The sequence below is a fragment of the Pollicipes pollicipes genome, unplaced genomic scaffold (genome assembly GCF_011947565.3).
Source record: "Pollicipes pollicipes isolate AB1234 unplaced genomic scaffold, Ppol_2.1 Scaffold_3447;HRSCAF=4054_pilon_pilon_pilon, whole genome shotgun sequence".
Taxonomy (NCBI): domain Eukaryota; kingdom Metazoa; phylum Arthropoda; class Thecostraca; order Pollicipedomorpha; family Pollicipedidae; genus Pollicipes; species Pollicipes pollicipes.
Window position 1 is genome coordinate 35,611,339 of NW_023596297.1, and position 27,332 is coordinate 35,638,670.

Sequence of the window (27,332 nt, forward strand, 5' to 3'; positions counted from 1 at the left end):
GCGTGGCGGTTGTCGTGCGGCCCCTCGTCATCACGTAAACCCGGCATGAGTGCAGGTCTGAAGCAGCAATCTTCTCCTTTTGAAGGCGCGGACGAGATGCCTATGCATGGACTCGCTGGCTGAACGGAGGTTCGGGATCACAGAATCATCCAATGACGACGATACGTAGAAGCTGATCAAAATAGCATAGATAAGCCACGGAGATCACAGACTGCTCTATCTGGATCTCTGATATCGTCACAAAAATGGAAACGTTGCGGATATATTTACCACGCTGGGCACGCAGCGCTACAGATCAATTGAGAGGGCGGGGGGAGGGGGGACGGCGTGATGGTCACATAAACAGATGTCTATGAAAGTCAACATCATATGACTCGGCCTTAAGAATGTCGTCAATAACAATGGACAAAATGTCCACATTAAGCACACACGGTGCAAATTGTAGATTTCCTAGGTCCGTTCGTAGATCTTAACAAATATCAATAAACACAGATAGCGCGTCTCAACAACAAAACAGATCAACAAACATGCATTGACAGCTCGTGTACTCATGCACAGCAAACCTCAAACCAGCAAACCAAACCCATCGATGGACACTACGACCCGTCCACTGGCACGCAGCTACAAATGTTAGAGTAAAAGGCTAGGGGTTCGCGCACCGTTCGCGGCTTCTTCACATTCACAGCCTTTGTACCGGCAGCAGGGTGGACCCCTGGCGGCCTTTCCTAGCAGCAGATCCCTTTCGAGGTCATCCCTTAGTGAGACCGGACGCCTGCCGCGCGCCAGCCACCGCTCCGCGTCTGCCTCCGCCGCCCGGCCGGCACGCCGTCATTGGACGATCGACACCTTGCCGTCGCGCAGCCAGCGGCCAAGCAGTGGGTCAGACTCGGGCGGGGCGGCGCCGGGCGCGCGGCGGCGCGGCGGCGGCCGCCGGCCCGGCGATGCCAGCAGCCGGTCCAGCAGCGCGTCCGCCGCCGGCGTACCGTCGGTCGACCACGCCCGCCGCGGGCTGTCGGCACACGCCAGGGCAGCCGGCGGGGCGCCGCCGACGGCGGGCGGCGGCGACCGCGCCACGCTCGCCGCCGACAGGGTCGCGCCCGCGGCGTCCTGGGCGGGGACGGCGCCGGTGTGAGGTCCCGAGTCCACCGGTCCGGCCGCGGCCTCCGGGACCGCGGAATGCAGCGGTCCAGCCGCGGCTTCAGCGGCGTCGGCAGGCCCCTCACCGACCGCGTCTCTCAGCGCGGTGCTGGCCGTCTGGCCGGCACTGTCGCACTTCTCCGCGCCGCTCCGGCCACCCGGAGCAGCGCCGTTGGCGGCCGGCGCCGGCCGAGAGGCTGCCGCCCGGCCGTCGGTACCCTCCCGAGCGGCGACCACCGCCCACCCGCCGCCCGCTGGCCCCCCGGCGCGAGCAGCGCTCGTCCCAGGTCGATGCGAGAAGCGAACAGTGACGCGCCCGCGGTGTCGGCCCGCTCTGTCGGTGGTTTTGCGGTGTTTTGCAGGCAGCGTTGGCACCGGGTCCACGACACGGGCTGGATGGGCGCTGAAACGGCGAGAGGAACTCACTAAGAGATATTACTCACTGACAAACTGTTCAATTTGCTTATATAATATCTCCCTCGCTCACTCCCTCAATATAAAATGTCACCCTCTTTCTATCCCTCTCAATATGAGCTGGGCATTTGTCACTGAGACGGACAGCCATGCCCAAACTTTGTACAATATCTGAGAAACTCGTAGCGGCCTCATGACTGTCGTGACCTTCGGTGCATAGCAACAGACTGCAGACCTAATTACGAAAGGAGGCAGGATGGAGCCGGGCGGACGATAATCAGTCGCACAATGGCGGCGGCCAGCAGGCCGGTGCACACCGTCGGACATCCGCGGACGGCCAGCCGGCCGGCGCACACCGTCGGACATCCGCAGACGGCCAGCCGGCCGGCGCACACCGTCGGACGTCCGCAGACGGCCAGCCGGCCGGCGCACACCGTCGGACATCCGCAGACGGCCAGCCGGCCGGCGCACACCGTCGGACATCCGCGGACGGCCAGCCGGCCGGCGCACACCGTCGGACATCCGCGGACGGCCAGCCGGCCGGTGCACACCGTCGGACGTCCGCAGACGGCCAGCCGGCCGGCGCACACCGTCGGACATCCGCGGACGGCCAGCCGGCCGGCGCACACCGTCGGACATCCGCGGACGCCGGTATCCCAGTGAGGGTTCAACACGCGGTGATGCCGCAACAGGGCAGGTTCGCAGACGGTCGGCGACCGCGTCATTATGCCGTTGGCGGGGACCGCGGAGGAGACGATGCACTGCCATGCCACAGAGGTATGCAGACACCTCTATTAAATTGAATAGCTTTCATGAAAGGATTTGGAAAGCATTTCGACGGTGCTATTTCAATTGAGACATGCAATCTCGCAATGAGCTGAATGACACCTGACCCGAACTGCTTCGTGCGGTCACAAGAGCCTGAATTATCGGGATTCCGCCACAATCGAGACAATGTGATGGCCACTCAGCGGAGCTGCATTCGACAAATGGCACTTCACCAACAGGAGAGCCATGGGTTAGGTCATGTCAAACGTTTGGAGGTCGACAATGCTGACGCAACTCAGCCGCGATTACCCAGCAAGATAGTGAAGGGCTCTCCTGTATCTGCTCCATCTGTATCTGCGGCGATAAAGGTGAAGATAGCGGTCATGTTCGAGAACCGTGCATGCTCGTACCATCTTGACACTAGGCACGTGATTGCAGTACGCAAATGCAAGAGGGTGGAAGAGCCGGCATAGCGGAGTACCATTCGCCAAATCCGTGACGCAGCCTCCCCGCAGCTTGATTAACAGCCGCCCTTGGATTCTTATATCAATATTTTGTTATCTACAGGGCCTATGAACCATTAGTTCCGGAGTTTTATGTGGGTAATGAATGGAATTTGGTTGCAAAATGCTGCATGATAATGCATGAGTTGCATGATAGGATGTAGTCTGCCTTTCCACATAGACCCACCGGTCTCGCCAGTTTTCAGGCTGCAGGATGACGAAACTGCCAAAAGACTTCAGAAATATATGAGTGACATTACGGGATTCCAACAGACACTTCAACGGCGAAAACTAAGCTTGTTGACGTTGAATTTGTAATCTCCTGTTTTTGTTAACGCAAGCAGGCTGGCCACCCCGGTCGCTCCAGCAGCAGGGGTGACCCACAAGGGTACAGCTCACGTGGCTATCATCCAGTCGGCATTACATCAGCTCATCTGTACCATCAGAGCGTGCAGCATATGCCTGTCACAAGACAGCTGGGAGCAGTCTTGTGACACTAGGGACGGACTGAAGGGAGACCCCAGTCGAGCGCGCCCGGCGTGATGCAACTGGGGCAGTCACGACGGGCTTTCACGGGCCCGCGCCCCATGGAGAGATGACGAGGTGGGCGGCCTTCGCCACACAGCACTGACCTGACCGACTGTGTGCTGACGTGTCCGACAGTGTACTAACGGGTCCGACAGAGCACTGACCTGACCGACAGTGTACCGACGTGTCCGACAGCGTACTGACCTGACGGACAGTGTACTGACGCGTCCCTCTGTGTACTGACGTGCCCGACAGCGTACTGACCTGACGGACAGTGTACTGATGCGTCCCTCTGTGTACTGGCGTGCCCGACAGCGTACTGACCTGACCAGCAGTGTACCAACCTGACCGACGGTGTGCTGACGTGTCCGACAGTGTACTGACCTGACGGACAGTGTACTGACGCGTCCCTCTGTGTACTGACATGTCCGACAGTGTACTGACCTGACCAGCAGTGTACCGACCTAACCGACGGTGTGCTGACGTGTCCGACAGTGTACTGACGGGTCCGACAGTGTACTGACCTGACCAGCAGTGTACCGACCTGACCGAGTGTACTGACGTGTCCGACAGCTACTGACGTGTCCGACATACACCATCGGATAATGACATGTCCGACAGTGTACTTACGTGTCCCAGAGCCACTGACGTGTCCGACGGAGTTCTGACCCGCCCTGGACCACCAGGCCTGACCTACCCTGGAGTCCTGACCTGCCCTGCCGTTTACTGACCTACCATACCGGGCGTCCGTGGCGGCTCGCTTGCGGGCAGACGGTCGGACCGGTCCCGCCTGGAAACACGCCCAGTGGGCACAGTGAGGTGGCGCCATGGTCAGCAGACAGCGCTGGGCCGGCTCTAGCCCCGCCTGGAAACACGCCCAGTGGGCACAGTGAGGTGGCGCCATGGTCAGCGGACAGCGCTGGGCCGGCTCTAGCCCCGCCTGGAAACACGCCCAGTGGGCACAGTGAGGTGGCGCCATGGTCAGCGGACAGCGCTGGGCCGGCTCTAGCCCCGCACGCCGGCGCCACAGGCAAAACCAGACCCGCTCAAAACGGCACCATTTCGGAAAACATCGCGACACCAGACGGCTGAATCAACAGAGTAACCAGAACCAGCTCACTCAATCTGAAATTCATGCTGGTTAGACTTTTTTATTATTTTGTGTGAAGTCCCTGGTACTGAGAAGAGTTTCCTTCCCCAGGGCACCCTGCAGCACACCTCTGTTACATTCTCGTCACGTTACGCGCCGCACCTGTCGGCGGAGTGGCGCGCACCACTCGGCCGGCTCCTGGGTGCCGTCCCCGAGGACGAACACGGCCCGGGCCGCCTGGCGCGCCACGTGCTCCTCCACGCGGCTGGCGCCCACCAGGGCCGCGTTACCGTGCGTGTGCTGCACACCGCACGATTCTGGAAAGCACCGGGGTATCAAACAGTCGTGCCCTCTATGCATTCCGCGGAGGGACGACCATAACGCTACGCGGTTACTTGGTTTCGCATATCAGCCAGTTCACCATGAGTATTTGACCATCAAAAACATCGATGTGGAAACAACTGACCACATGGATAAGCCGCTGAAACAAAGGACGAAGTAAAAACAATTTTCCGTTCACTACATGAGGGTGAGAAACACGTTGCTTACTAAGTGCGGCATCCAGGGGCGCCGTGCTAGGTGTTCGGGTTTGGGCAGTCTCCGACGGCGACGGTGCCTCCACCTCGTCTCCAGATGTCAGCACCTGCTCGTCGTCGGAGGGCGCCACTGTCGTGTAGTCGCTGACCGTGAGGCCGGCCACGCCGGTCTGTACGGTGGGCAGCGCGGCCGTCGCCTCCTGCTCTACTGGGGACGGCACTGACGTCAGAGGGCGGACCGAGTCCAGCGAGCAGCCCCAACGGACGGAGCAGCATGGCGCCGCTGCCAAACAGATATGAAAGATGGGGGCTGATGAACTTCAGCTGGTATACTGAAAAACTCACGTTCACAATATCAGGATTGTTAGGGCTGGTTAAAAAATTACCGCCAACAGTTAGGAAAATAAAGGATGGCGTTGGACAGCCGTGATTGTGACGCTCTCAGTGTCATTCTCATGACGTAATTTAAAGGTTACTTGCCATCCTTTACCTAGCACTTCATGGTACGTCGAAGATCACCTATTGTCAGTAAAATTCGAAACCCCAACACCAGGAGCCAACGGTGCGTGCTTTCCCTCCCTGCCTGTCGCTCGATGGTGGCGTGTCGCACCATGGCCGGTGGAGACCCTCCAGCCGGCGGTGCCGCCCCGCCCCGCCTCGCCCGCCGGTCGGGGGTGGCACATGACGCTCCAGCCGGCGGTGCCGCCCCGTCCCGCTCCGCACCGCCCGCCGGTCGGAGGTGGCGTGCCGTACCGTGGCCGGTGAGGAGGCGCTCCAGCCGGCGGTGCCGCCCCGCCCCGCCCCGCCCGCCGGTCGGAGGTGGCGTGCCGTACCGTGGCCGGTGAGGAGGCGCTCCAGCCGGCGGTGCCGCCCCGCTCCGCACCGCCCGCCGGTCGGAGGTGGCGTGCCGCACCGTGGCCGGTGAGGAGGCGCTCCAGCCGGCGGTGCCGCCCCGCCCCGCCTCGCCCGCCGGTCGTCGGTGGCGTGCCGTACCGTGGCCGGTGAGGAGGCGCTCCAGCCGGCGGTGCCGCCCGCCCCGCCCCCCCCCCCCCGCCGGTCGGAGGTGGCGTGCCGTACCGTGGCCGGTGAGCCTCCAGCCGGCGGTGCCGCCCCGCCCCGCCCCGCGCCGCCCGTCGGTAGAGGGCGCGTGCCGTACCGTGGCTGGTGAGGAGGCGCTCCAGCCGGCGGTGCCGCCCCGCCCCGCCCCGCGCCGCCCGTCGGTAGAGGGCGGCGTGCCGTACCGTGGCCGGTGAGGAGGCGCTCCAGCCGGCGGTGCCGCCCCGCTCCGCCCCGCGCCGCCCGTCGGTAGAGGGCGGCGTGCCGTACCGTGGCTGGTGAGGAGGCGCTCCAGCCGGCGGTGCCGCCCCGCCCCGCCTCGCCCGCCCGTCGGTAGAGGGCGGCGTGCCGTACCGTGGCTGGTGAGGAGGCGCTCCAGCCGGCGGTGCCGCTCCAGCAGCCGCTCAGTCAGCCGGCCGTCCTCGCGCAGGCGCAGCAGGTTGGCTAGGCCGAACAGCTCGCCGGCGCGGCGGCCGGCCGAGGCGGCGAACAGGCGCGGCCCGGCGCCGCCCTCCAGCGCCACCGTCGCCAGCTGCTGCTTGTACACCTGGCGGCGCAAAGGTAACCGGACACAAAGTCAAAAGCCAAGAAGTCAAGGGACACATGGTCATAGGAGATACGGTCGAATGGCAAAAATTCAAAAGGGGTAAAAGCCAAACATCAAAAAGGCAAAAAGTTAAAAAGTCACAAGGACAAAGAGCTGCATGGCAAAAAGCGAAGGAGATACAAAGCAGAATGCAAAAGGTCAAACATACAAAATTCGAGAGGAATACAGTTCGCATGAATAATGCCAAACGGCAAAAAGCTAAAAGAATAAGAAGCCAAAAGGCAAAACGTCCCATGTTTAAAAGTAAAAAGAAAGTTGAATGCGGCAAGTCAAAAGATACACCAAATGTAAAATGTTACCATGGTGAACGCCAAAAGGGATACAGACCACAACAAAAGTAGGCTTCCCACTTGTCTCCCACTTCCCTTGTAGCCTCCCACTTGTATGTAAAAAAGGGAAACGACAAGTCTAAGAAATCCCAGTCAAAATGAAAGAAATGTCTGAGAGACCTGAAGCAAGTAAGTCAGAAAGAACTCTCGTCCATGACTGCGCGGGGCATTTCCCGCTCAAATTCAGGGAACTCCGTGGGCTCTGCTCAGCCACGAGGTCTACGCGTCTCATTTGTGTTTAGGCTGGGCCTCCTTTACATGTTAGCAATGGCCACTTGTACGCCTGCAGTAGCCCTCTTGTTGTGGGTGTGGTCAGTGGCGGTGTAACAGGGAAGGAGACGGAGCAGTTACACACCCATTTGTTTTTTGGACATTTTCTGCAACAAGTCGTAAATTTGACTGTAGTTTCTACACTAAGTGTGCCTACTTACAGAGTTCATTAAAAACGAAGAAGTTACCCCCATCTCAATATTTGCCCACACAATTGTTAAAACTATATCATTTATCAGACAGTTTGATAACACCAACCGAATACTTTTGACAGTAACTTGCTTTCTGCTACTTAAACTGTACAATCACAAACATGGCTGCTTACAAGCAACAAGGTACGTTTACAGATTTTAGTACGTGCCTTCTGTCTAAGATTGTTTTTTGTTTCTTTCAATGGTCTCAGTAAGCTAACGAATGGGTTTACCCACGCCTTCCCAAAACCCGAGATGACCGAGCAGCATGACATACGCTTTCTCCAAATTAGAAAGGCACGGTACCGTTCTGAGGGGTTGAAACAGATAAGGGTGATGAAGTTATTGTGCGGATCTCCTTGCTCCTTTCCTGCCAATGCTCAAGAGACCCATTAGGTAGCCCCATCCAGGAGGATTCTCTGAGAGGATATTCCATTTTGTCTGGACCGTCTGAAACCGCCTGAAATGTTCTTCCATAGCTAAACATCCGCGGCACTGCCCGTCGGGGAAATGTCCTTTCATGACCATGGTTTGCTATGGTCGAAGGGATCTAAAGCAGATAAGCTAACAGGCATCACATGGCGGAAAAGCATCGTGATTTAGGACACCTACCCAGGGGGATATATTCCAACTGAGTTGAATAAGGGGCTTCAGCTCCCCCTCCCCAACACACACATGGACTTGTCCCCCGAGCTTTGGGAAAAGGGCGCCAAATCTGAGGAGAAACCTATTTGTTGGCAAATTTGGGGGTTGGCTGGACCATTTTTCACTGCTCAAAATTTCACCGTTCGGTCATTTTTCGCTGCCCACGACCATTTTCAGAAACTAAGACCTTGCACTTCTGTCACCCAAGAGGGCCCTTTTTCGGAAGGGCCCTCTCGAGTGACGGCCCTTGCTCCAAATCCAAAGCTGGAAACCGGCCTATGCTCCTTTTGCGGAGTTTCATAACCCATAAATGGCGTATTTCAAACTCGTTGAGCGGGGCTGGCTCTCCAACCGCCCCCCCCCCCCCCTGCCCCAGCTTTTTGCCTGTTGACTTATCTTTCTGAGTTTTATTGCTTTTGGTTCTTTGGCTGCTTGACTTTTTGCGTTTAACTTTTATCGTTTTGACTTTTTGGCATTTGGCCTTTTGTTCTTATGTTTTTTTGCCATGTTAATTGTCACCATTTCCATTTATGTCCTTTGACTTTTTGTTTTCAACTGTTTGTCCTGTAACCGGTGGCCGCCGACAGAGGGCTGGCGCCGTGAGAGGGCTGCGCGGCGGGACGGCCGAGCTGGCAGTGTCGGGGCGGGACGCTTCGGGCCATGGAACGGCAGATGCAACAAAAACCAAGCTTGTACAGAGTAGCAAAGCCACATTTAATCGATGCAAACATGCGCCAAAATATCAACATGATATTGAAATTAGTGTACTTAATGACAAGCGTTAAAGAAGAAAAAACACACACAATGCACAGAACTTGGCACAAGGCAAGTTGACAAGCTCAATTCAGCGAACATGTTTCACAGATTCGACGCATGCGCCAGTGTACAAGCAAGCGCAGGTAGCATCGAACAACGAGCAAGTCAACATTAGATCCCAAACCAGCATTCGGATCCCCAAGCCTAGGCAGATCACATCTCACTAAATGGCATCGGTTAAGTTATTCCCCTGCCATCACTCTCAGCACTGCGAGGCAGACGTCTTCTAGTCAAAGACCTTGGGCTCACGGCCAAAACGTACTCTGGATACTGCACCGACTCACCGGAGCATTCAGGCTCGCATGGCACAACACGAGCGCCAGGAAACCCAGGCACCGATGCCTCAAAGGCCGCTCGTGATCAGCGGGGGACAGCTGCTGGCGCCTCACCTGCTGCCCGTGATCAGCGGGGGACAGCTGCTGGCGCCTCACCTGCCGCCCGTGATCAGCGGGGACAGCTGCTGGCGCTTCACCTGCCGCTCGTGATCAGCAGGGGACAGCTGCCGGCGCCTCACCTGCCGCTCGTGATCAGCAGGGGACAGCTGCTGGCGCCTCACCTGCCGCTCGTGATCAGCTGGGGACGGCTGCTGGCGCCTCACCTGCCGCTCGTGATCAGCTGGGGACGGCTGCTGGCGCCTCACCTGCCGCTCGTGGTCAGCAGGGGACAGCTGCTGGCGCCTCACCTGCCGCTCGTGGTCAGCAGGGGACAGCTGCTGGCGCCTCACCTGTCGGAGGTAGATGTTTTCCTCGATGGTGCCGGCCGACACCAGTCGGAACACGCTGACGTCCCGCGCCTGGCCCAGCCGGTATGCCCTGGGGGCAGACGGTGTCCACAGCACGTCAGCCAAACATCAGCCGGTTCGAAACGCGCCACTGATAGCTAGCGTCATTATCGACGGCCTAAAATTCCAAGAGCCACAATAACGCAATTAGCCCGCATTCGCACGGCCAAGCTACGCGCGCCGATGGTTTCACAAACACGCGGCAAGACACATGTCAAAAACTACTGGCATTCAGCCTCAGGTCTCGACTTGACCGGAGTCCTCCGTCCTTGCATACCGACTGCCTCAGTCTGGTCAGACATGTCCCGTAACAAAAGGACCTCTTAATGCGCTCACTGCACCAGACGTCCCTGTCTCCTTCCACCACCCACCGCCGGTCCCCCGCCCTCGTGGCCGCGCTTAAGCGCACCTGTCCTGCGCTTGCAGGTCGTGCGCCGGGTTCCAGCTGGGGTCAAACACGACCACGGCCGTGGCGCCGGTGATGTTGAGTCCCTGACCGCCGGCGCGGGTCGACACTAGCGCCACGGCCCACTGCGGCCGGCGGCTAAACTCGGCGCACAGGCGCGGCCGCTCCGCCGCCGCCGTCTCGCCGTCAATGTACGTCAGCTCGTACCTGTAGTGAGGCGGCGACATGGTGACATAGTAAGGCTGCGACATGGTGACGTGGTGAGGTGGTGGCATGGTGACGTGGTGAGGCGGTGGCATGGTCACGTGGTGAGGCGGTGGCATGGTGATGTGGTGAGGCGGTGGCATGGTGACGTGGTAAGGCGGTGGCATGGTCACGTGGTGAGGCGGTGGCATGGTGATGTAGTGAGGCGGTGGCATGGCGATGTGGTGAGGCGGTGGCATGGTCGCGTGGTGAGGCGGCGACATGGTGACGTGGTGAGGCAGTGGCATGATCACAGGGTGAGGCGGCGACATGGTGACGTGGTGAGGCGGTGGCATGGTGACGTGGTGAGGCGGCGACATGGTGACGTGGTGAGGCAGTGGCATGATCACAGGGTGAGGCGGCGACATGGTGACGTGGTGAGGCGGTGGCATGGTGACGTGGTGAGGCGGTGGCATGGTGACGTGGTGAGGCGGAAACGTGGTCACGTGGTGACGTGCTGACGTGCTAACTGGGACAGTGGGGCGACGCTCGCGCACAGCCGGGGTCAAAGCAGGATATATTCGCAATTGATGTCACACAACTGCACTGTGCATATCTGCTGACGTGGTGACTTTTATTTCGACGTTTATTTTATTTCAAACGTAAAATAAACACGGGGTGCATGTTGCGTGAGAATGCGTGAAGCGTGGCACCGCATTATGCAGCCTCATTCCACCTATGAGGCGGCGTAAGCAAGCAATGGTAGATTGAATAGTCACACGGAAAATTAAGAGATCAGTACTGATTAGTTGACCGAAAGGCCGAGCGACTGCTTAATCGTAGTGTCCACAGTGTGAGGCAATGCAGTCATGCTCATTGGTGAGAAAATGAATGATAGTGCGCTACGAACACTATTGCGTGATGGTACATCTCCAGACATCTTGTCTGCAGATAGAAAGTGTGGTAAAATTGCCTTACCCCTGGTTCGAGACATAGGCTCGTATAATCTTCAGCATCCTCGTCGAATAAGAAAATATAAGGATCTTCTGAGATCGTTGCCGAAAATGGTCGATCAAGGCAATAAGCACCTGCAAAATACACACATGTCACATGGAACCACTTAACAATGAAACTGTAGTACCAAGCTCTCACAAAACTGCCAACACTAGACCCAAAGGGTTCTAAACGGGCACGAAAACGCAGTAAAAAACGCTAGAACACGTGTACTCTGGTAAGACTACTACCATCCCATAGATTGATACTATATAACTTCATCCCATAGACTAACAATATGTCCCTTTAATGCGCCGTCGTATTCCTCAGAACCTACTACCGCAAGCAGTAAAATTATGGCATATGTTATGAATATGGGATCGCCACAGGATAGAAAGAAAAAGCACAACTACAAAAGCAGGCAACTGCACATTCTTGCCACCTTAAGACGGGCAATGCATGATTGCAAAATGATGAACATTGATTGAGCGCTGAAGCCTATCACCGTGTTAGCTCGTGCATTGTACACCAGACACCGTTAGCCATCGAGACAACATGCATTGCTGACACCAGCTTACCTTCATTTTACCGCAATACTTCGGGTCAGATAAGGCCCGGAACGCCTGAATACGACTCATGCTGGCGAATTCCGGAAACCTCTCGAAAACCAACCGGCAAACCTGAAAATACGCCAGCAGCACGTCCAGGGAGACAGTCAATAATACGTGGGAACATTGCGTCCATTCATCAAACACAACAACTTCACCATGCACCACAAATAAAGTATGCTCACGTTACACCACATGGCTTCGTTCACACAAGACGTCGGAAAAGGCAGGTGATATACGCATGTTGCAAGGTTTGCCAATCAACCTCAGAACGATCACCATTCACCAATAACAGACAACGAACATTCCCAATGTATATACATTTCCGTGTCCCTACATGCTGATGCACGAGTCACGTTTTTACGACCTTACTGGCCAACATCCTCCCAGCAGAGGCCGCGTCTGGAGGTGGCCCCACGGCACCTCCCAGTCCCACCCCTGCCATGCGCCGCCCCACGGCACCTCCCGGTTCCGCTCTTGCTTCCCCCCCCCCCCCCCTCCGCTGCCCCGGGAGCCGTCGGCGCGCGGCCTCGCCTGGCGCGCCAGCACGTTCTGCTGCTCCGTGGCGGCGCCAGGCCGGGGCGTCAGCAGATACGGGTGGTTGCTGATCTTCAGCAGCAGTGCGATGTAGGAGAACGCCAGCGAGGAGGGAGCTGCGGAGTCTCGGCCGCGCTGAGGGACAGCGGAACGGCAGCCCCTCAGGCGGGGGCACGGGTAGCCAGGTTGCAAAATGAGGGTTGCAAAATGGCCGGCCAGATACAATAGGAACGGGAAGTCATACCACCCAACTGCCAACGTGAACAGCATGCTACACCAGCATGAAATGTAGGTCGGAGCATCAAGTGATACCGGGGTTGAGCTCACCAGCACACACTGGTGCTCTGCAGCCACTGTATAACATCACAGATAAACCGCGGCGTGTATAGTCTTTGAGCTAATCGCCGACCAGCTCAAAAGGCAAACACCAATAGACTACCAGCGCAGCAGCACTCGAAACCAACGAACAGGACAGGTTTCCCGCAACATGCAGAATACTTGCAAAGCAGACAACTACAAAATAGCCCACCTCCAAGAACGAGCCCTTACCCTGAGGCAGCACCTGCTGGCCTTCCTTCCGCTGCGGCAGAAGCAGGGCTTGGTCCGCTGCAGCAGCATCTGTACGTCCGGTGAGGCCAGGACGGTCCTGTATACCTCCCGCTGGAACTCAGACGGCGGGCAGTAGACAATCTGCCGACACAAGCACACACTGGGTGGTGACGGGCACGCATGACCCGCGGCTCAGCCGTCCGCCCGTAAGGTGGGGCGCGGCAGGCCACCCGAGGTGTGTGGGCTGGAGTTGACAGTATTGTTCTGCTGCTTCTGACCGGTCACTTTCAAAGATCAGAGGCTGCTTCCTTCGATCTATGATATCGGATCATTTCGAGAGGCGACTGTGTCGTTTGAGTGGCAGAAGAGATCAATGACCGCCGGACGCAGCGCTCAACCAGCATGTTATAATATTGGCTTTATTGACTACAAATATTCAAATACTGGTGCGGGCAGAATGGGTGGGAGAGCTACACAAAACCAGGAGAGTGTCAAGTCAAGTGAAATGACAAATCAATGAAGACAGAGGGACAGAGGGAGGTATGATGAGAGGAAGAGAGCAGGTGTGTGTGAGAGAGAGGGATATATATATATATATATATATATATATATATATATGCACATATATACATACATATATATAACATAATAGATATATGCATATATACACACACATATATATATATATATATATATATATATATATATATATATATATATATATATCCCTCTCTCTCACACACACCTGCTTGCTGCCTCTCATCATACCTCTCTCTGTCCCTCTGTCTTCATTTATTTGTCATTTCACTTGGCTATGGCTTGGTACTATCACTTGGCTAGCCAAGCTATTATATATACACACGCACACGCACACGCACACGCACACGCACACGCACACGCACACGCACACGCACACGCACACGCACACGCACACGCACACGCACACGCACGCACACACACACACACACACACACACATGTATATATATATATATATATATATATATATATATATATATATATATATATACATATGCATGCAGTGCAAAAAAAATGAAGAGAGCACAGAGGACAGAAGAAGCTGACAGTACTGAACATCACAGGAGAATAGCCGAGGCAAGAGAAGTTAAAATTAAAAAGGCAAGAGGCAGCAAGGGACAAAAAGGAAAGAATTTCAGGTTGAAGAGTACAAAAGCCACGAGATGGGGGAAGGTAAGAAAAAGAGAAGGGAGAAGAAGAGGAGAGGACAGAGGAGGAGAGGGACGGGAGAGAAGAGCACCAATGAGGACAGGAGAGAACATGGGATGGGAAGGAGAAAGGGAGGAGTGGTGAGTGGAAAGGAGAGGAGACATGAGAGAGGAGAAAAGATGAGGCAATAAAAGGAGAGAAGGGAATGAATAAGGAAAGAAGAAGACGAGAGAATAAATGAGACGGGGCAAAAAGAGGCGAGTAGGTGGGGAAAGGGGAGGGATGGGCAGGGCAGGGCACAGGAGGGCAGGGCAGGGCAGGGCAGGGCAGGTCAGGTCAGGGCAGGGCAGGGCAGGGCAGGGCAGGGCAGGGCAGGGCAGGGCAGGACAGGGCAAGAAAATGGAGGGGGGAGACGAGCTGATGAGAGCAAAGCAAACAAGGACACGCCGCCTAACTAAATGGCTGTCCAGGCGGTCAATCTTGTGCGCCGCAAAACGACCCGGGCAGCTGAAGCGCCCTGCACCACACCAGCGACAGACCTGGTCCGTCTTGTTGGGCAACTGATTGGCGATGAGCGCCTTGGTGCGGCGCAGCAGCCAGCGCTGCCGGAGGGTGGTGAGCAGCTCGCGGCGGCGCCACGACTCGGCCACCTCCCGTTTGACGGCGCAGCGCCGCCGGCCTCGCTCTATGGGTCTGCGCAGGGGCGCGACCCACACACGTCTGTCAGGACTCCCAGATACCGGAGACACACACACAAACACAGTATGGTGGTCTGACGCACGGCAGACGCTGTAGCAAAGTCCGGTACACAGCAGCCACACAGGCCAGAAAAGAGGACGCCAGACCCAGGTAGTCGGACGAGTCAAACTGACCACAGCAGCATTATGCAGTAGTATGTGGGCAAGCAAATGCTAGTAATGCCTCAAACAAACAAGTCAGAACAGCGCATGTTTATGCACAGCAGGCAAAGCAGGCCAGCACAGGCTGGCAACATACACAGCAGACAAGACAAGTCAGCACAAGCTAGCATCACACACAGCAGACAAAGCAGGCCAGCACAGGCTGGCACCACACACAGCAGACAAGGCAGGCCAGAACAGGCTAGCAACATACACAGCAGACAAGGCAGGCCAGAACAGGCTAGCAACATACACAGCAGACAAGGCAGGCCAGAACAGGCTAGCAACATACACAGCAGACAAGTCAGGCCAGAACAGGCTAGCAACATACACAGCAGACAAGGCAGGCCAGAACAGGCTAGCAACATACACAGCAGACAAGTCAAACCAGCACAGGCTAGCACCACACATAGCAGACAAGCTAGGCCAGCACAGGCTGGCATCATGCACAACAGACAAGACAGGCTAGCATCACACACAGCACCAAGGCATGCCTGCACAGGTTAGCATCAAACACAACCAGTGCAACAAGACAGTGCGCCGTCCAACGGCTGGCGACAGAACTACCTGACCCCGCCAGTGGTACCTCAGCATTGAGCTTTCGTTTTAGTATTCACGAGACAACATGAACACCAGGTTTGCTGGGTTCCTCCGCTCACCTCACGAAATCGTTCACGAACTGCTCGGAAGTCCCGAGGCAGCCTGGGTTGGCCCAGTCCAGCACACACCAGAACTCGCGCAGGTCATTCTGAAACGACGCCACGCCAGCAATAAGGCGAACAGTGGCATAAGCCATACTCCTGGTCCCAAGAGCTTCTCCCAAGATTGTCTGCTGCGACTGTGTGGGATTAAGGTTGTGAGTCTATTTCTTACATCAAATCCAAGGTATTCCCACTTGACTCAAGAACTGACGAAGTCAGTTCAGCTTGTGCGTCTCTCGGCACGGAGATGAATTCACACTGACCTGCACAACGGTGCCGGAGAGACCGACGCGTCGGCGACACTCCAGCCGGCCCAGCGCCTGCGTCACCAGTGATGTCATCGACTTGAGCCGGTGCACCTCATCCACAATGACGACCGACCAATTGGGGCCGTTCAGCGCGGTCACGTGATCCCGCGCCGCCTCGAAGGAAGACATGACGACATCAACCGTTCCGTTTCGCGCGGATCTCAGAGTCTCCGATCTGGCGGGCACGGAACGTTCCATCACGTCGGACGCTGCGTGCAATGCCCACTTAGGAGTTAGCATGACATGGATATCGTCGTAAATAGTGAACGTCATCGGAATGCGTCAGGGAGCTCGAAAACAGGACAGTAAGCACAGCTTGGATCTTCTCTGATCTCTAAAACGTCCCATTGAAATGTCTGTCCATACAGAGATGAGCAAAAACCTTGACACCCAATAAAGTATGGATGCCCCACGACAGGACCTACTTCAGTCTATCCCTCTCAGTCGATGCCTCGACGATCCAGCCGCACCACCCACCTCTTCTTCCCCACGAACAAGCCGACGTCGAAGCGGCCCCAGGTACCCAGCTCGGCCACCCAGTTGTACAGCACGGCCGCCGGACAAATGACGAGTACGGGCGACGGCCGACAGGGCGGCGCCACCGCCGTCGCGCTATCCAGGCTCTGCAGAAAGGACGGCGTTTCCCGCCTGTCGGCCGCGTCTGCCGAACGCAGGCCCATGACCAATGGTGCGGCAGGGGAGGGGTGGTGTGGCAGGTGGCACCCTCACTGGACCAGCACCTTAAAATGATTTCAGTCACTCTGAGGCAGCACATTTATTTTCACTATATAAGTTTGTAGAAGCATAAACACAGGTGGCATAATAAAACACAGCACCAAGTATGCACACATGCTCTCACCTGATTTGCCAAGGATGGCTGATATGAATGCTATGGACTGGATGGTTTTACCCAGACCCATATCATCAGCCAGGATGGCTCCAGCATTCTGGCTGTACTGACGGTAGAGGAACTTAACACCCTCACGCTGGTATGGCCGTAGGTAATTGTTGATGGAGCCAGGCACCTGTACAAGACATCCACAGCTGAGAAGTGGCTACCACATTAAGCAAACAAAGGCATTGTCACATTAGCAAGACAAGTGAGCATCTAAATTGACAGCACATGTGCCTGGAACCCAAGGGTGATTGAGCACCCAATAGAGTTTCATGTTTAGAGGATCCTGGAACTGAATCTTGGATCTTTATTGGGGCCCCAAGCACATGTCTGAAGTAGACATATCAACCAGAAAAAAACATACCCTTTTCATCATATTTGTCAAAGCAAAGCTTCAGCTGGCTTGGCATCCAGTGTGAGTGCATTAGTCTCTGGTTTGACAAAGATATAGACAAACAGTACATTTACACTAGTGAGCAATTGCATTATCATAAAAGTACTTTCCACTCTGCCATATCCATTTCTATATTCTTCTCTAAACAAAAACAATTAATATATATTTCACAACAGTTATATTTCATGGTGTCTTAGTCTGGCCAGCCATCCACTAAATGACAAAATATGATGTGCAGCAAGAAAAGATGAGGCACACTTGTGAGTTGCAACAGCCTATATAGATGATAGTCCAATGGATAAAATACATTCTTTTTACCTGAACATTCAAATTGTCTTTTACTTCCAGCACAAGACAGCCTTCCTCTGTGTCTGAGTCTTCCATGTTCACCTAAAACTGCCTGTTTATTTGGGCTGGGCTTAAAATCTTCTGTTAAATGTAAACATCTGACAACCAAAGTGTTTGTGACAGAAGAAATCATGGACTATTGCATCTTAGAATTTAGCATGATTGGAACAAAGTCTTAATTACTTAAATGTTGCTAACTGATTTATATGCCATCAATCTTCATAACATGGTGTGCAATACACATCCAAGTCCTGCCAAATGCAAGCAGAACATATAAAATCAAATTATTTTCCCCAGGAAACACAACATAGAAGCACAATGCAAACAATGAGCACAGCCAGACAAATGCAACTGAAGCAAATCAAGTAAAATAAGGAAGGAATAGAAACTACTAAACTGCTATGCGAGCGAGTAGGCAATTTAATGGTGAACAAATTGAAGATTCCGCGTGCGATATCGTCTCAAATGGGGGGCTTTAAGGCCTTCCAGCCCCCTTCTCTGGTAAGAACGACAAATAACTCAATACCTTCTCATTGAGCCTGGCCAAAACTATTCAAACAACAGAAGTGTGCTTGGTGAGGGCCATCCCATCCTCATTTCTACCATACCCCCCTCAGCCGAACCGCGACACACCACTCGGCAAGGGCCCAATAGCATTACATTCGCGTCTGCGGCATATTATGTCCCCACAGCGCTGAAAATGGGTATAAAGATTAGACCATCAAATCCTACATATCCAATACCACAACCGACTGGTCGCCACCGAGTAATCAGACATTGACATTAGGTATGTGGTATTCAGCAGCGTAGGTGGGGGGGGGGGGGGGAAGCTCAGGGAGCTCTTGCCCCTAGGTTCCGATTTGAGGACCCGAAGGGCCCGAATGGCCAGATGGAGGTCCTATTCAGGGGCTCCGGCCCGAAGGGCCTGGCACTCCAATGCCCGCCAGAGGGCCCTGTGCGCTAACCAGTCACTTCATGTACATGTCCATGTCTCCATGTTACAGTTGATTCCATGTCCGTCTGAGCCCTTGAGACCAATTTCCAAAGCCGAACGAAGGCCGGGGTCCGTGCTTTGCAATATTCGGAATTGCTGACACAATGAGGGGCTCCTGTGTCGGTGAATGGCCACAATGCCGAGCAGGGCTCCTGTGGCGGCAAGTGGCCCCGAGTCGGAGCGTTGTTTGAAGATGCCCAAAAAGTGACCAAAGTGTCTGTCGAAGCCAAATATCAAGGACCCATTGGGATGGCTGAAGGATGTGAAGGGCTGGCTGGATGTCACATTGATGACCCCACCCTCTTATTTTTTAGTATTTTAACGGGCCAATGAGTGGATTATAATTTATCCACCTGTTGGCCACGGCCTTATATTAGCAGCGGGGTCGGCACCGTGCGGGATAAGGAGACCGCAGCGCCTGACGTTGAGTTCTTTTTTGTTGCTAAGATATGGGAGCATTCATGCTCAAAATTACGTGTCGTGGCCAAGGCATGTCAACATAGGAGTAGTAGGAACAGGGCGGGTCACGGGGCCATGTCCCCCAGTTTTCAAGGTGGGGAGGGGGGCAGCAGTGTTAGCTGCCCCCCTCTCCACACTTTCCGATTTACCTAGTTCACCAGCCATCTTTTCGTCGTCATCCTTTTTTCGTTTGCTCATTGGCCATCGCTTGGTGTCACAATCACAGGGCCGGCGCCGCGCGGCCTACGGAGACTGCAATGCCGGGCGTCGAGGCTGTTGTTGCTATGACCAGTGAGCGCGCATGTTCAAAGCCATATTACATAATTTTTATCAGTAATGAATTAGGACTGAATCTTGAACATTTACAGACTGACATGAATAACCCATGTTAGTACAAATTTGTTACCCCATTTCATCTACAGTCTACGTTCAGGAAGCCCTCAATATCTCTGAAGAACACAAAAAAACATGAAACTGAAGCCTATGTGACAATTATTGAAACACCTGCGGCGATCAAGGATGTTGTCGCGTCAATGAGGGATCCTGTGCTGATCCGGGGTCAACTGCGCGGGTCAGAAGGCCTCCCGTGTCAGGGAGGGGAACAACGTAAACTAATATATCCTTCTAATGGCCTTCGGATGGACCAGGAGACCTCACCCCGTGCCGCCAGAAGACACCCCGCGATGGGAAGGAATAGCCTTTCAGCCCTGGACCGGAAACGGTAGCGTGCCCATGGTGTTGTATTCAAGGGGCCCCTTGCCCGGAAGAAAATAAGGGGTATCATAATTGTGGAGTAGAGTGGGGGTTTATTCTTGTTGAATAGAATGGGTCGACATGCTTGCCTGAGAACGTTCCTGTTTCAGAATAGATAAGTGAAACAAATTACATCAAAAGGTTTGAACATGCCCGCCCCTGACCTCGAGTGCAAGGACAGCGATGGCCTGGGTTGCAGCTTTCGTAAAACCGAACGGCGTGGACCAATGCAAACGCCACCAGACGGCGGGCGCCAAGTTCATCTATCTTCTGAACTGGTGAATAGTCACAGAAAAACGAAAGATAGAGATTGTATCCTTTACTCTTCAGTTCCATCACCACTTGCACACTAGCACACCAGCGGTGCTTTAAGGGCCAATCCGTTCTTACCGTCGGTCTAAAAATCACACACGTGGAACATGCGCCCAGACTGCATTTTAAAGGCAAGGTTTGATGTCCTAAAGCGTTCAAAGGTACCCCTTCAGAAACGTCATCAAATTCGTCCACCAGTGGGCCACGGCTAAGAGTTAGCCACTGAGCTAACGCTCCGCGGACTATGACGACCGCAACACTTGATGTCGAGGCTTTTGTTGCTAAGATTTGCGAGCGCGCATGTTAAAAAAACACGGTGCATAAACTGTACCACTAATCGATTTTGACCGAATGTTGAATATTTACAAGCATGGCTGGGCTACGCTAGTACACATTGTTAATCACTCGATCTGCAATCAAATTTTGAGCCTTCAAATTGCGATCAAACATATCGATCTACAATCTACCTTCGCAATGCCGTCAATGTGTGTAGAACCCAGGTAAAACAATTTTAACAAAGCTTTTGAATTTCATCTGTTTTAGAACAGTCAACCGAACCATTGTAAATAAGGGGCGCCGGCGATGCATTCCATGCGGTCGTTCAGCGCCTGAATTCCACAATTTATTGACTTAAAAATACAAACAGTATTTATCCCACAGTAGCTTCTGGTTTCTTTTCTGGTTACAAGGTGAAGATGACAATAAAAGGAAAAACCATGCCCTCGTTCACAAGTAAGCTATATCCGGGGATTTATTTTTTCGTGGGGGGGGGGGCACCATAAGGGGGACTTTAGTCAACCCTGTGTTCCCCCTCGGCAAGGCCCTGGCTACGCCCCCGCCTCCACACAAAACCAGATCAAGTCGGCTACGTTGAAGGATGGGCGATTGAATGTCCGGCGGACCAATTCATACCTAAGGCAGGCAGCTTCCCGGAGGTTTTTCTGGTGGTGTGGTGTGAGGAAATATAATTCGAAAAAAGATGCTGTTGCAGGCGTCCGACACATGCTTTACACACCAATTAGTAGTAACGCTGATCCATAAATATGCAACAAAGCAGCCACAAGATCAATTCGCAGTCAGTCATGCGGGAGACAGCCGAGCTAGGGCAGTGGCCGCCGACGGCGGACGGGAGCAGGGCCCAGATAAGGAATATATGACAGAAGGGTCTTTATTCTGTGGCTTGGTTTTTAAAGAAGGCTCTCCAGTTTTATGGCTTTTGTCGCATTGCTTTTGGCAGTTTCAAGCTTTCGAGTCTGTTACCGCCTAAAATGCTGCGACAAGTCTTATCTCTTGAAAAGTAGCCAGCGAGATGAAGGCGCATGAAAAATCTGTCGCACTGCGAACCATCGATTAACTTTTAAAATTCTTACCAGCCTTATGTCCAGGCCGTATTTTGCCATCAACCTTGTGGGAGCAGATGCCTCTTCAATGACCCAAAATGCCTACCCGCTCGTGGAACTTCTTGTCCCCAGGAAAGATAATGGTGAAACGGACGAATGATGCTGGGGAGCTGGATAGCCTTATCTGCCGAATGACATTGATGAATCGAATTGGCAAGATTGTGCGCTGGTGAGAAACAGCTTTGGCTGCATATATAACATAGCATATAACTGCATATATAACATATATAACATAACATAACATAGCTATGACATTTGAATTTGGAATGAAGAACAATGACAACCTCCACCTCTACCCCCCCCCCCCCCCCGCAGTCATCGGGCTTGTCTTCCAGACAAAGTTCCTAAAGTACGTCCCGAGCTTGGCCTTCTCACTTTTTGAAAGGTTTCTATGCGTACGATTATCCAAGTCGACTGCTCTTTTTCAGTCTTTTCATTTTAAATTGCGATATGCGCTCTATAAATATCCGATATACACTATATATTGGTATTCCCGGTTTGTGTTCAGAAGTTTGCCACTGCGCGTTCAAGAAATGAAAACAGCCTCCTTGTTTCCGGCTTGCCCCAAAATCTACAAGTTTCGCCTTGATCCCATGCGGTGCAATGCCCTGTGTCCAGAACGTTTCGATAAGCCCGAATGGTTTATATCCGCATTTCTTATCGCTCTCTCATTTTCACCCTTTCTGGTTCTTAGGCTTCCACATGTCTTCCCACATAAAGCTTTGCACATTCACATGTGTATCGGCAAATCATTAATGTGCTTTAATCAGTTTTTAACACGTCTTTGGCCAAGCTCAGTAACTTCCACGATTTTTCTATGCCCATTGGCCATACCCCGCCCTTGGGCCGAAAAGGCACCAAAAACATCGAGAAGATTTCGTCTTTCGTCAAAAAAGCACGTCGAGAAGATTTCCAAGGCTTGCTACCCCGTCACCAATTACGTATGCTCTAAAACGCAACAGTGCCGTTAATTAAACGGCGCAGCTATCTGGCCTATTCCGCCCCGACACGCTGCCAGCCTCCCTTGAATAACTCTCCACCGCACTGGGCCGCGAATGCGCCGAAACCTGCGAACCGCAGAACGAGGGCCCACTTAAGAGGCCAATTAACGGTAACCGAGGAAACGTCCGCGCTGCTGCACCGTGTCTGCAGCGCTTCCGCCCCTTGTTCTATTGCACCATGACGTTCCATTAGTCACGGGGCGTCTGCGGCGGCAGCAATTCGAGGCGCCCCACCGCACGGCGACGGCCGCCATGCTTCACCGTTACCGTCTGAACAGGAGGTGCTAAAGCCTAGCCGCGCCCACTCCCCACCGGCGGCAGCCACTCGGGCCCGCACGCTCCCTGCTGTAGCTCGATGCGCTCGCCACTCCGGCAGGGGGTGGCGGTGTCGACAGTATGCGCCGTGTGGACGCTGTGGACACTGTGGACGCTGTGGACGGTGGAGGCGCCTCCGAGCGACAGCCTGCAGGGCCAGCTGGAGAGGGCGTTCGACCGACACCTGCGCGAATGGAAGGCCGGGGGTCTGGTGCCGGGCATAGGCGCCGAGTCGGCCTCTTCGGGTAGCCCCTCCCGCCACCGTACCCTGCTCAGGTCAAGACGCCGGGTACCCGTCCTCTACATGAAGAAAAACAACAAAAAGCGGCCGTGTGTGAACACGGGGGGCATGCTGTCTGGATTCAACAGCTTCAACTATCTCAGCTTTGTTGTTGGTGTAATGACACTGGTACTCAACATTAACAATAACATAAACAATAACAACAATAATAATAATAACAATAATAATAACAACCTTGACAACAATAATGTGAACGCTAATCTCAACAGCAACAACGCGAACCAGGTGAGGTTTCAAGCTTTGTTTATTCTTTTCATATTCGTCGATTGAGATTCCTCGTGCGATCTTCACTCATCTGTCTATTTACAATTCCAATAGCTTTGTTTGCTGGTGTTATTTCCGGATGCTTACCCGAAATGAAACAATCGTAGGTGCTGCCCACCAAACTTTTTCGTGTGGGTATCGATCTGTGGCGATGAAGCTAAACGTGCATATTGCTACTGTGTACGCTTTGTTTCAATGCACCGGACACAACCCAGCAATTTGTTCATCTTAAAACTGAGCCCTTAATAAATCAAAGTTTTTAAGATGAGTAGTTGCAAGAAGAGAGAGCTCCAGCAGGAACGATATTCAGCATGTACTTGTTACAGCATTGTTTCACCCAAACATTGGATTGAATCTAAGAGGTATAATACATGCAATACGTGGTAATTGTTTTATCTTATAACGTTTGCACAGAACTTCCCATGTTTTCTAATGTCATGACCAACTTAACGCGAGGTGCATCAGTCAACTTATTCCGCCTTTCCATGTTTGATCTGTAAATCGCAGTCCGTGAGTTGATCACGCTTCATTCACAGGTGAACATCATGCCGCCGGGAGGAAGACGAAGAAAGCGTCACACGAGGCGATCATTCAAATCCCGCATGAGAGCGAAGCAGCGAGATCTGCAGCACACTGTAGACAGCTGGTGAGACAGGAAGTACCGAGATCCGAAATAGAACATTGCGACTAAATTCGGATTAGCCACACAATCTTTGTATAAAGGCTACAAACGTGACCTAACAATATGCGTACCTGTCCAGCGCATGGGATTGACCATGTGTTACAGCATTAACTGGATTCGAACCTGACTTAATTTGCATGCAAGCGCCATGTGCCGATTACACACATCCTCTCAACAAGAGATGATAACGTTGGCTCGTAAACCGTCCGTCCCCACTTATTTTGGAAGGCACGCAAGACCCAAGCTTCATCTTAACGGGTAGACTCATACATGGACAGATTGAGCCAATTCCGGTAGGAGCGTATAACCACCCGTGATACCAAAATTGCATCTACTTTGTCTGGTTAGCCCGTCCAGTAGAGTTCAGGTTACTTGAGCTGTTTGTTTTCCTGACATGTTACAGGCAGTTTGGAGCAGTGGATGACGACGGGGACCAGGACAAGACTAGGTCAGGTCAGAAAAACTGTGACCATGGACCGAGAAGTGATCCAGTGTATCAACTGGACTGCTCTCTGCGGAGGGCTTGCAGTCATCTGGGGGACCTCGGAGAGCACATTCTTAACCACTCAAGGTACGTCTACTTTGGCACAGCATCGTAGGAACATTTCTTGCTCTTAACTCTACATCGAAGAGAAGATTTATGCTTATTGTCGTTCCCGTGTAGATACGAGGAAGGCGTGTCAACATCCGGACTATAGACCGAATACTCCCACCGCATGCTGACGGTGCCATTAGATATGTCTGATTACGTGCCATGGATGTACAGTTCTTACGATCACAGGATGTATTACGGATGGAAAGTGCTGAAAAAGTCAAGATGGCAAAGACGCCATGATAAACGTCTTTCAATGACAGCAGCTTGAAGCTAGGCTCAATCATGCACGCTGGTTTGGCCGCCGCAACACCTGCTGCATTGCATTCTCCATCCATGGATTGCAGTGTATGCACGAGCATACAGGCACAAGCACCACACAGCTCGCCATGCGGAATCGAACCGAGTCATGTCATATACGTAATGTCTATTGATTCTATAGTCTGGCGAGCAAATCTGTCAGATAACTGAGTCCTCATTTTTCAGATACGTTTTTCAATAAAGGATCGGCACCGATGTCAACTACAGTTTAACCGACTGCACCGGTGTAATCCACTGGTTGACCGAGAGCTACACTTGTCCTGCCACGAGAGAAAGTGAATATGGCAGGACGAGTCACAACAGTATGACTACCTGTATTCTATGCATGTGTTGTATTGTTAAGTTGGGCAAAGGTATCACATGCTAGTTATTATCCATTTTGGCACTATCAGTTTGCAGGTGCCGAGTTATGGGCGAAAAAAAACACTCCAAAGAAGTTGTTGCAGGCCGGTTATTGCAAAGTGCCCGGATGAATGATAAAAACCTTGACGCCGTTTTACAGCCCGAAGACGTATTGTGAAGTCTCAGTTCACTTACGTTGGTGGAGCGCTTCCTTTATGAAGAGCTTATGCTACGATGAGTCAATACGACCATTAGTTTGCGAACGTGAAATTTTGATGTAAATGTGCCATGCCAACTCTCAACTCAAATGCGACAGCAAAAAGGAGCGGTCGATCAGACAGATCAGAATTATTGATTGTTTAATTTCGAACCTAACCCATTTCGGGGTATCAACGCGTTGGTATGCTGGGAAAGCGGGCGCAGCGGCAGCGAGCGAGAGGGTACGATGACAGCACGGATCCGAGTCAGTGCTGCCACTGGGGCCGGGTCAGTGTTGCCATTGAACCCACCGGCTTGCCCCTCCCCGTCCTGTCCCCGCCATACCCTTACCCGTCCACCTGAGGGTAGGCTAAGCTGAAGTTCGCCATCAGCAAATTATTGCATTGTTTCTTCTTTTGTCGCTTCTTCGCTTAAGATGAAGGCAACCACGTTAATTTATAAGCATTTTTATTTGGCTAGTCATATTCTTAGTCGGTTCCAATTCGCTGGGCATAAAATGTAGGCACTGGTCTCAACTTTAGGTAGGTACGTACGGACAACGACCTGACAGCTGCGTACGGTGGAATGAAAACCAACTCAGGCCATTATTTTTGGTGGCGCTCGTTTACTGCCGTGTACAAACGCGATGGAAAATAAAGTTATCAAAGTGCGCTGTCTGAACTCTGAAATCCAAATGATAGAGAACACAAGATGCCAGTGCATGTCCGACATCATGGTGCGACTGTCCGGAAACATCACACCAACTATAGCACATCGCGGCACTCGTCCAGCTCCTTCGCATTGTTCTCACTGGGACGACCACTAAGTCGCTGCTTGATGCGCACTCTGGAGCTATGGCAGACCAAACAAGCCCATGCCGAACCCGATGCAAGCCAATTCAGTGTTTCCATGGTCGCGAGCGGGTATGCAGTAGATAAATCATCTCTTATCTGTTGTCCACCATTCCAACAATTGCAAAAACGCCCGCTGGCGGCAAACGCGGCGTGAATTCTGTGGCGCCGACTCACGGCTCGGTACGAGCCCTTGTCGTGTTTCAAGCCGGTGCGCAAAGTGCGTTTCCTCGTAAACTACACGAAATATCCACATCCCGTCCGGCGGAAAATTTTTGTAGCCTGCTCCAACCGCCATGCGCCTGCTAATGACCCGCTGCTCCGCCCTGCTCGGCGGACCGCTGCGAATCCTGGCACGCGGCCAACCCTGGCCCGCCGACACCCCGTCTGCGCGGTCATCGTCACACGACACACCGGCCGGCGTGTGTCTTGATCATGTGACCTGGTTTCGTGGTTTATCTGTTTGATAGTGATTGATCACGACGATGATGCCTGATGCCGTAGACGGTTGATTAGGGCAAATTTCGCTGCTGTCTCCAGCCGCTCCTCCACGTTAAAAACGTAAATAAATGGTGGCGCCCGAGAGCGTCTTGGTCACTTGACCAGGCCGGCTTAGCGTGTCCAGGCATCACGTGACGCACGGCCCGGTGTCCGTGACGCGTGCGTGACCGGTCGCCTGGCGTCCCGTTGTGCGGGGTTATCACAGCAGCTCGATGTAGACCACTTGCACGGGCCGGCTGCGTTAGGGTGAACTAATAACGTGCGGACCGGCGCCCGAAGCTGTTTCCGGCCGCCGGGCGGTCGGCCCGCTGTGACCAGTCCTCCACCGCTACCGGCGCCGGCAGCACGGGCGGCTTCCGCTCACACC

General features: G+C 53.6%; 1 protein-coding gene and 1 long non-coding RNA gene across 2 annotated transcripts; one reads left to right on the plus strand and one right to left on the minus strand.

Moving 5' to 3' along the window:
- Nucleotides 1-828: 828 nt before the first annotated feature.
- On the minus strand, nt 829-18,302 carry LOC119092501 (DNA excision repair protein ERCC-6-like 2). Its single transcript, XM_037215462.1, has 20 exons — nt 18,288-18,302; nt 17,650-17,930; nt 16,902-17,067; nt 16,520-16,703; nt 15,998-16,217; nt 15,693-15,781; nt 14,674-14,827; nt 12,948-13,088; nt 12,396-12,533; nt 11,832-11,933; nt 11,239-11,348; nt 10,081-10,284; nt 9,573-9,702; nt 9,322-9,389; nt 6,218-6,405; nt 4,990-5,181; nt 4,603-4,757; nt 4,086-4,140; nt 1,356-1,540; nt 829-885 (listed from the first exon to the last, which is right to left on the minus strand). The coding sequence occupies exons 2-20, from the start codon at nt 17,713-17,715 to the stop codon at nt 829-831; spliced, it is 2,604 nt and encodes an 867-aa protein (XP_037071357.1). The 5' UTR covers nt 17,716-17,930; nt 18,288-18,302.
- Nucleotides 18,303-22,954: 4,652 nt separating this feature from the next.
- On the plus strand, nt 22,955-26,253 carry LOC119092624 (uncharacterized). The gene is made up of 4 exons (XR_005093514.1): nt 22,955-23,439; nt 24,015-24,124; nt 24,564-24,731; nt 25,239-26,253. It is a non-coding gene; the product is annotated as an uncharacterized LOC119092624 (long non-coding RNA).
- The last annotated feature ends 1,079 nt before the right edge of the window (nt 26,254-27,332 follow it).

Coding starts and splice junctions, on each gene's coding strand:
- LOC119092501 (XM_037215462.1), bottom strand. CDS start 17,715: ATGGAAGACTCAGACACAGAGGAAGGCTGTCTTGTGCTGGAAGTAAAA. Junction 17,068..17,649: donor AAGACAATTTGAATGTTCAG/GTAAAAAGAATG, acceptor TGTCTTGTACAG/GTGCCTGGCTCCATCAACAA. Junction 4,758..4,989: donor GCCCCTGGATGCCGCACTTA/GTAAGCAACGTG, acceptor GGTGCTTTCCAG/AATCGTGCGGTGTGCAGCAC.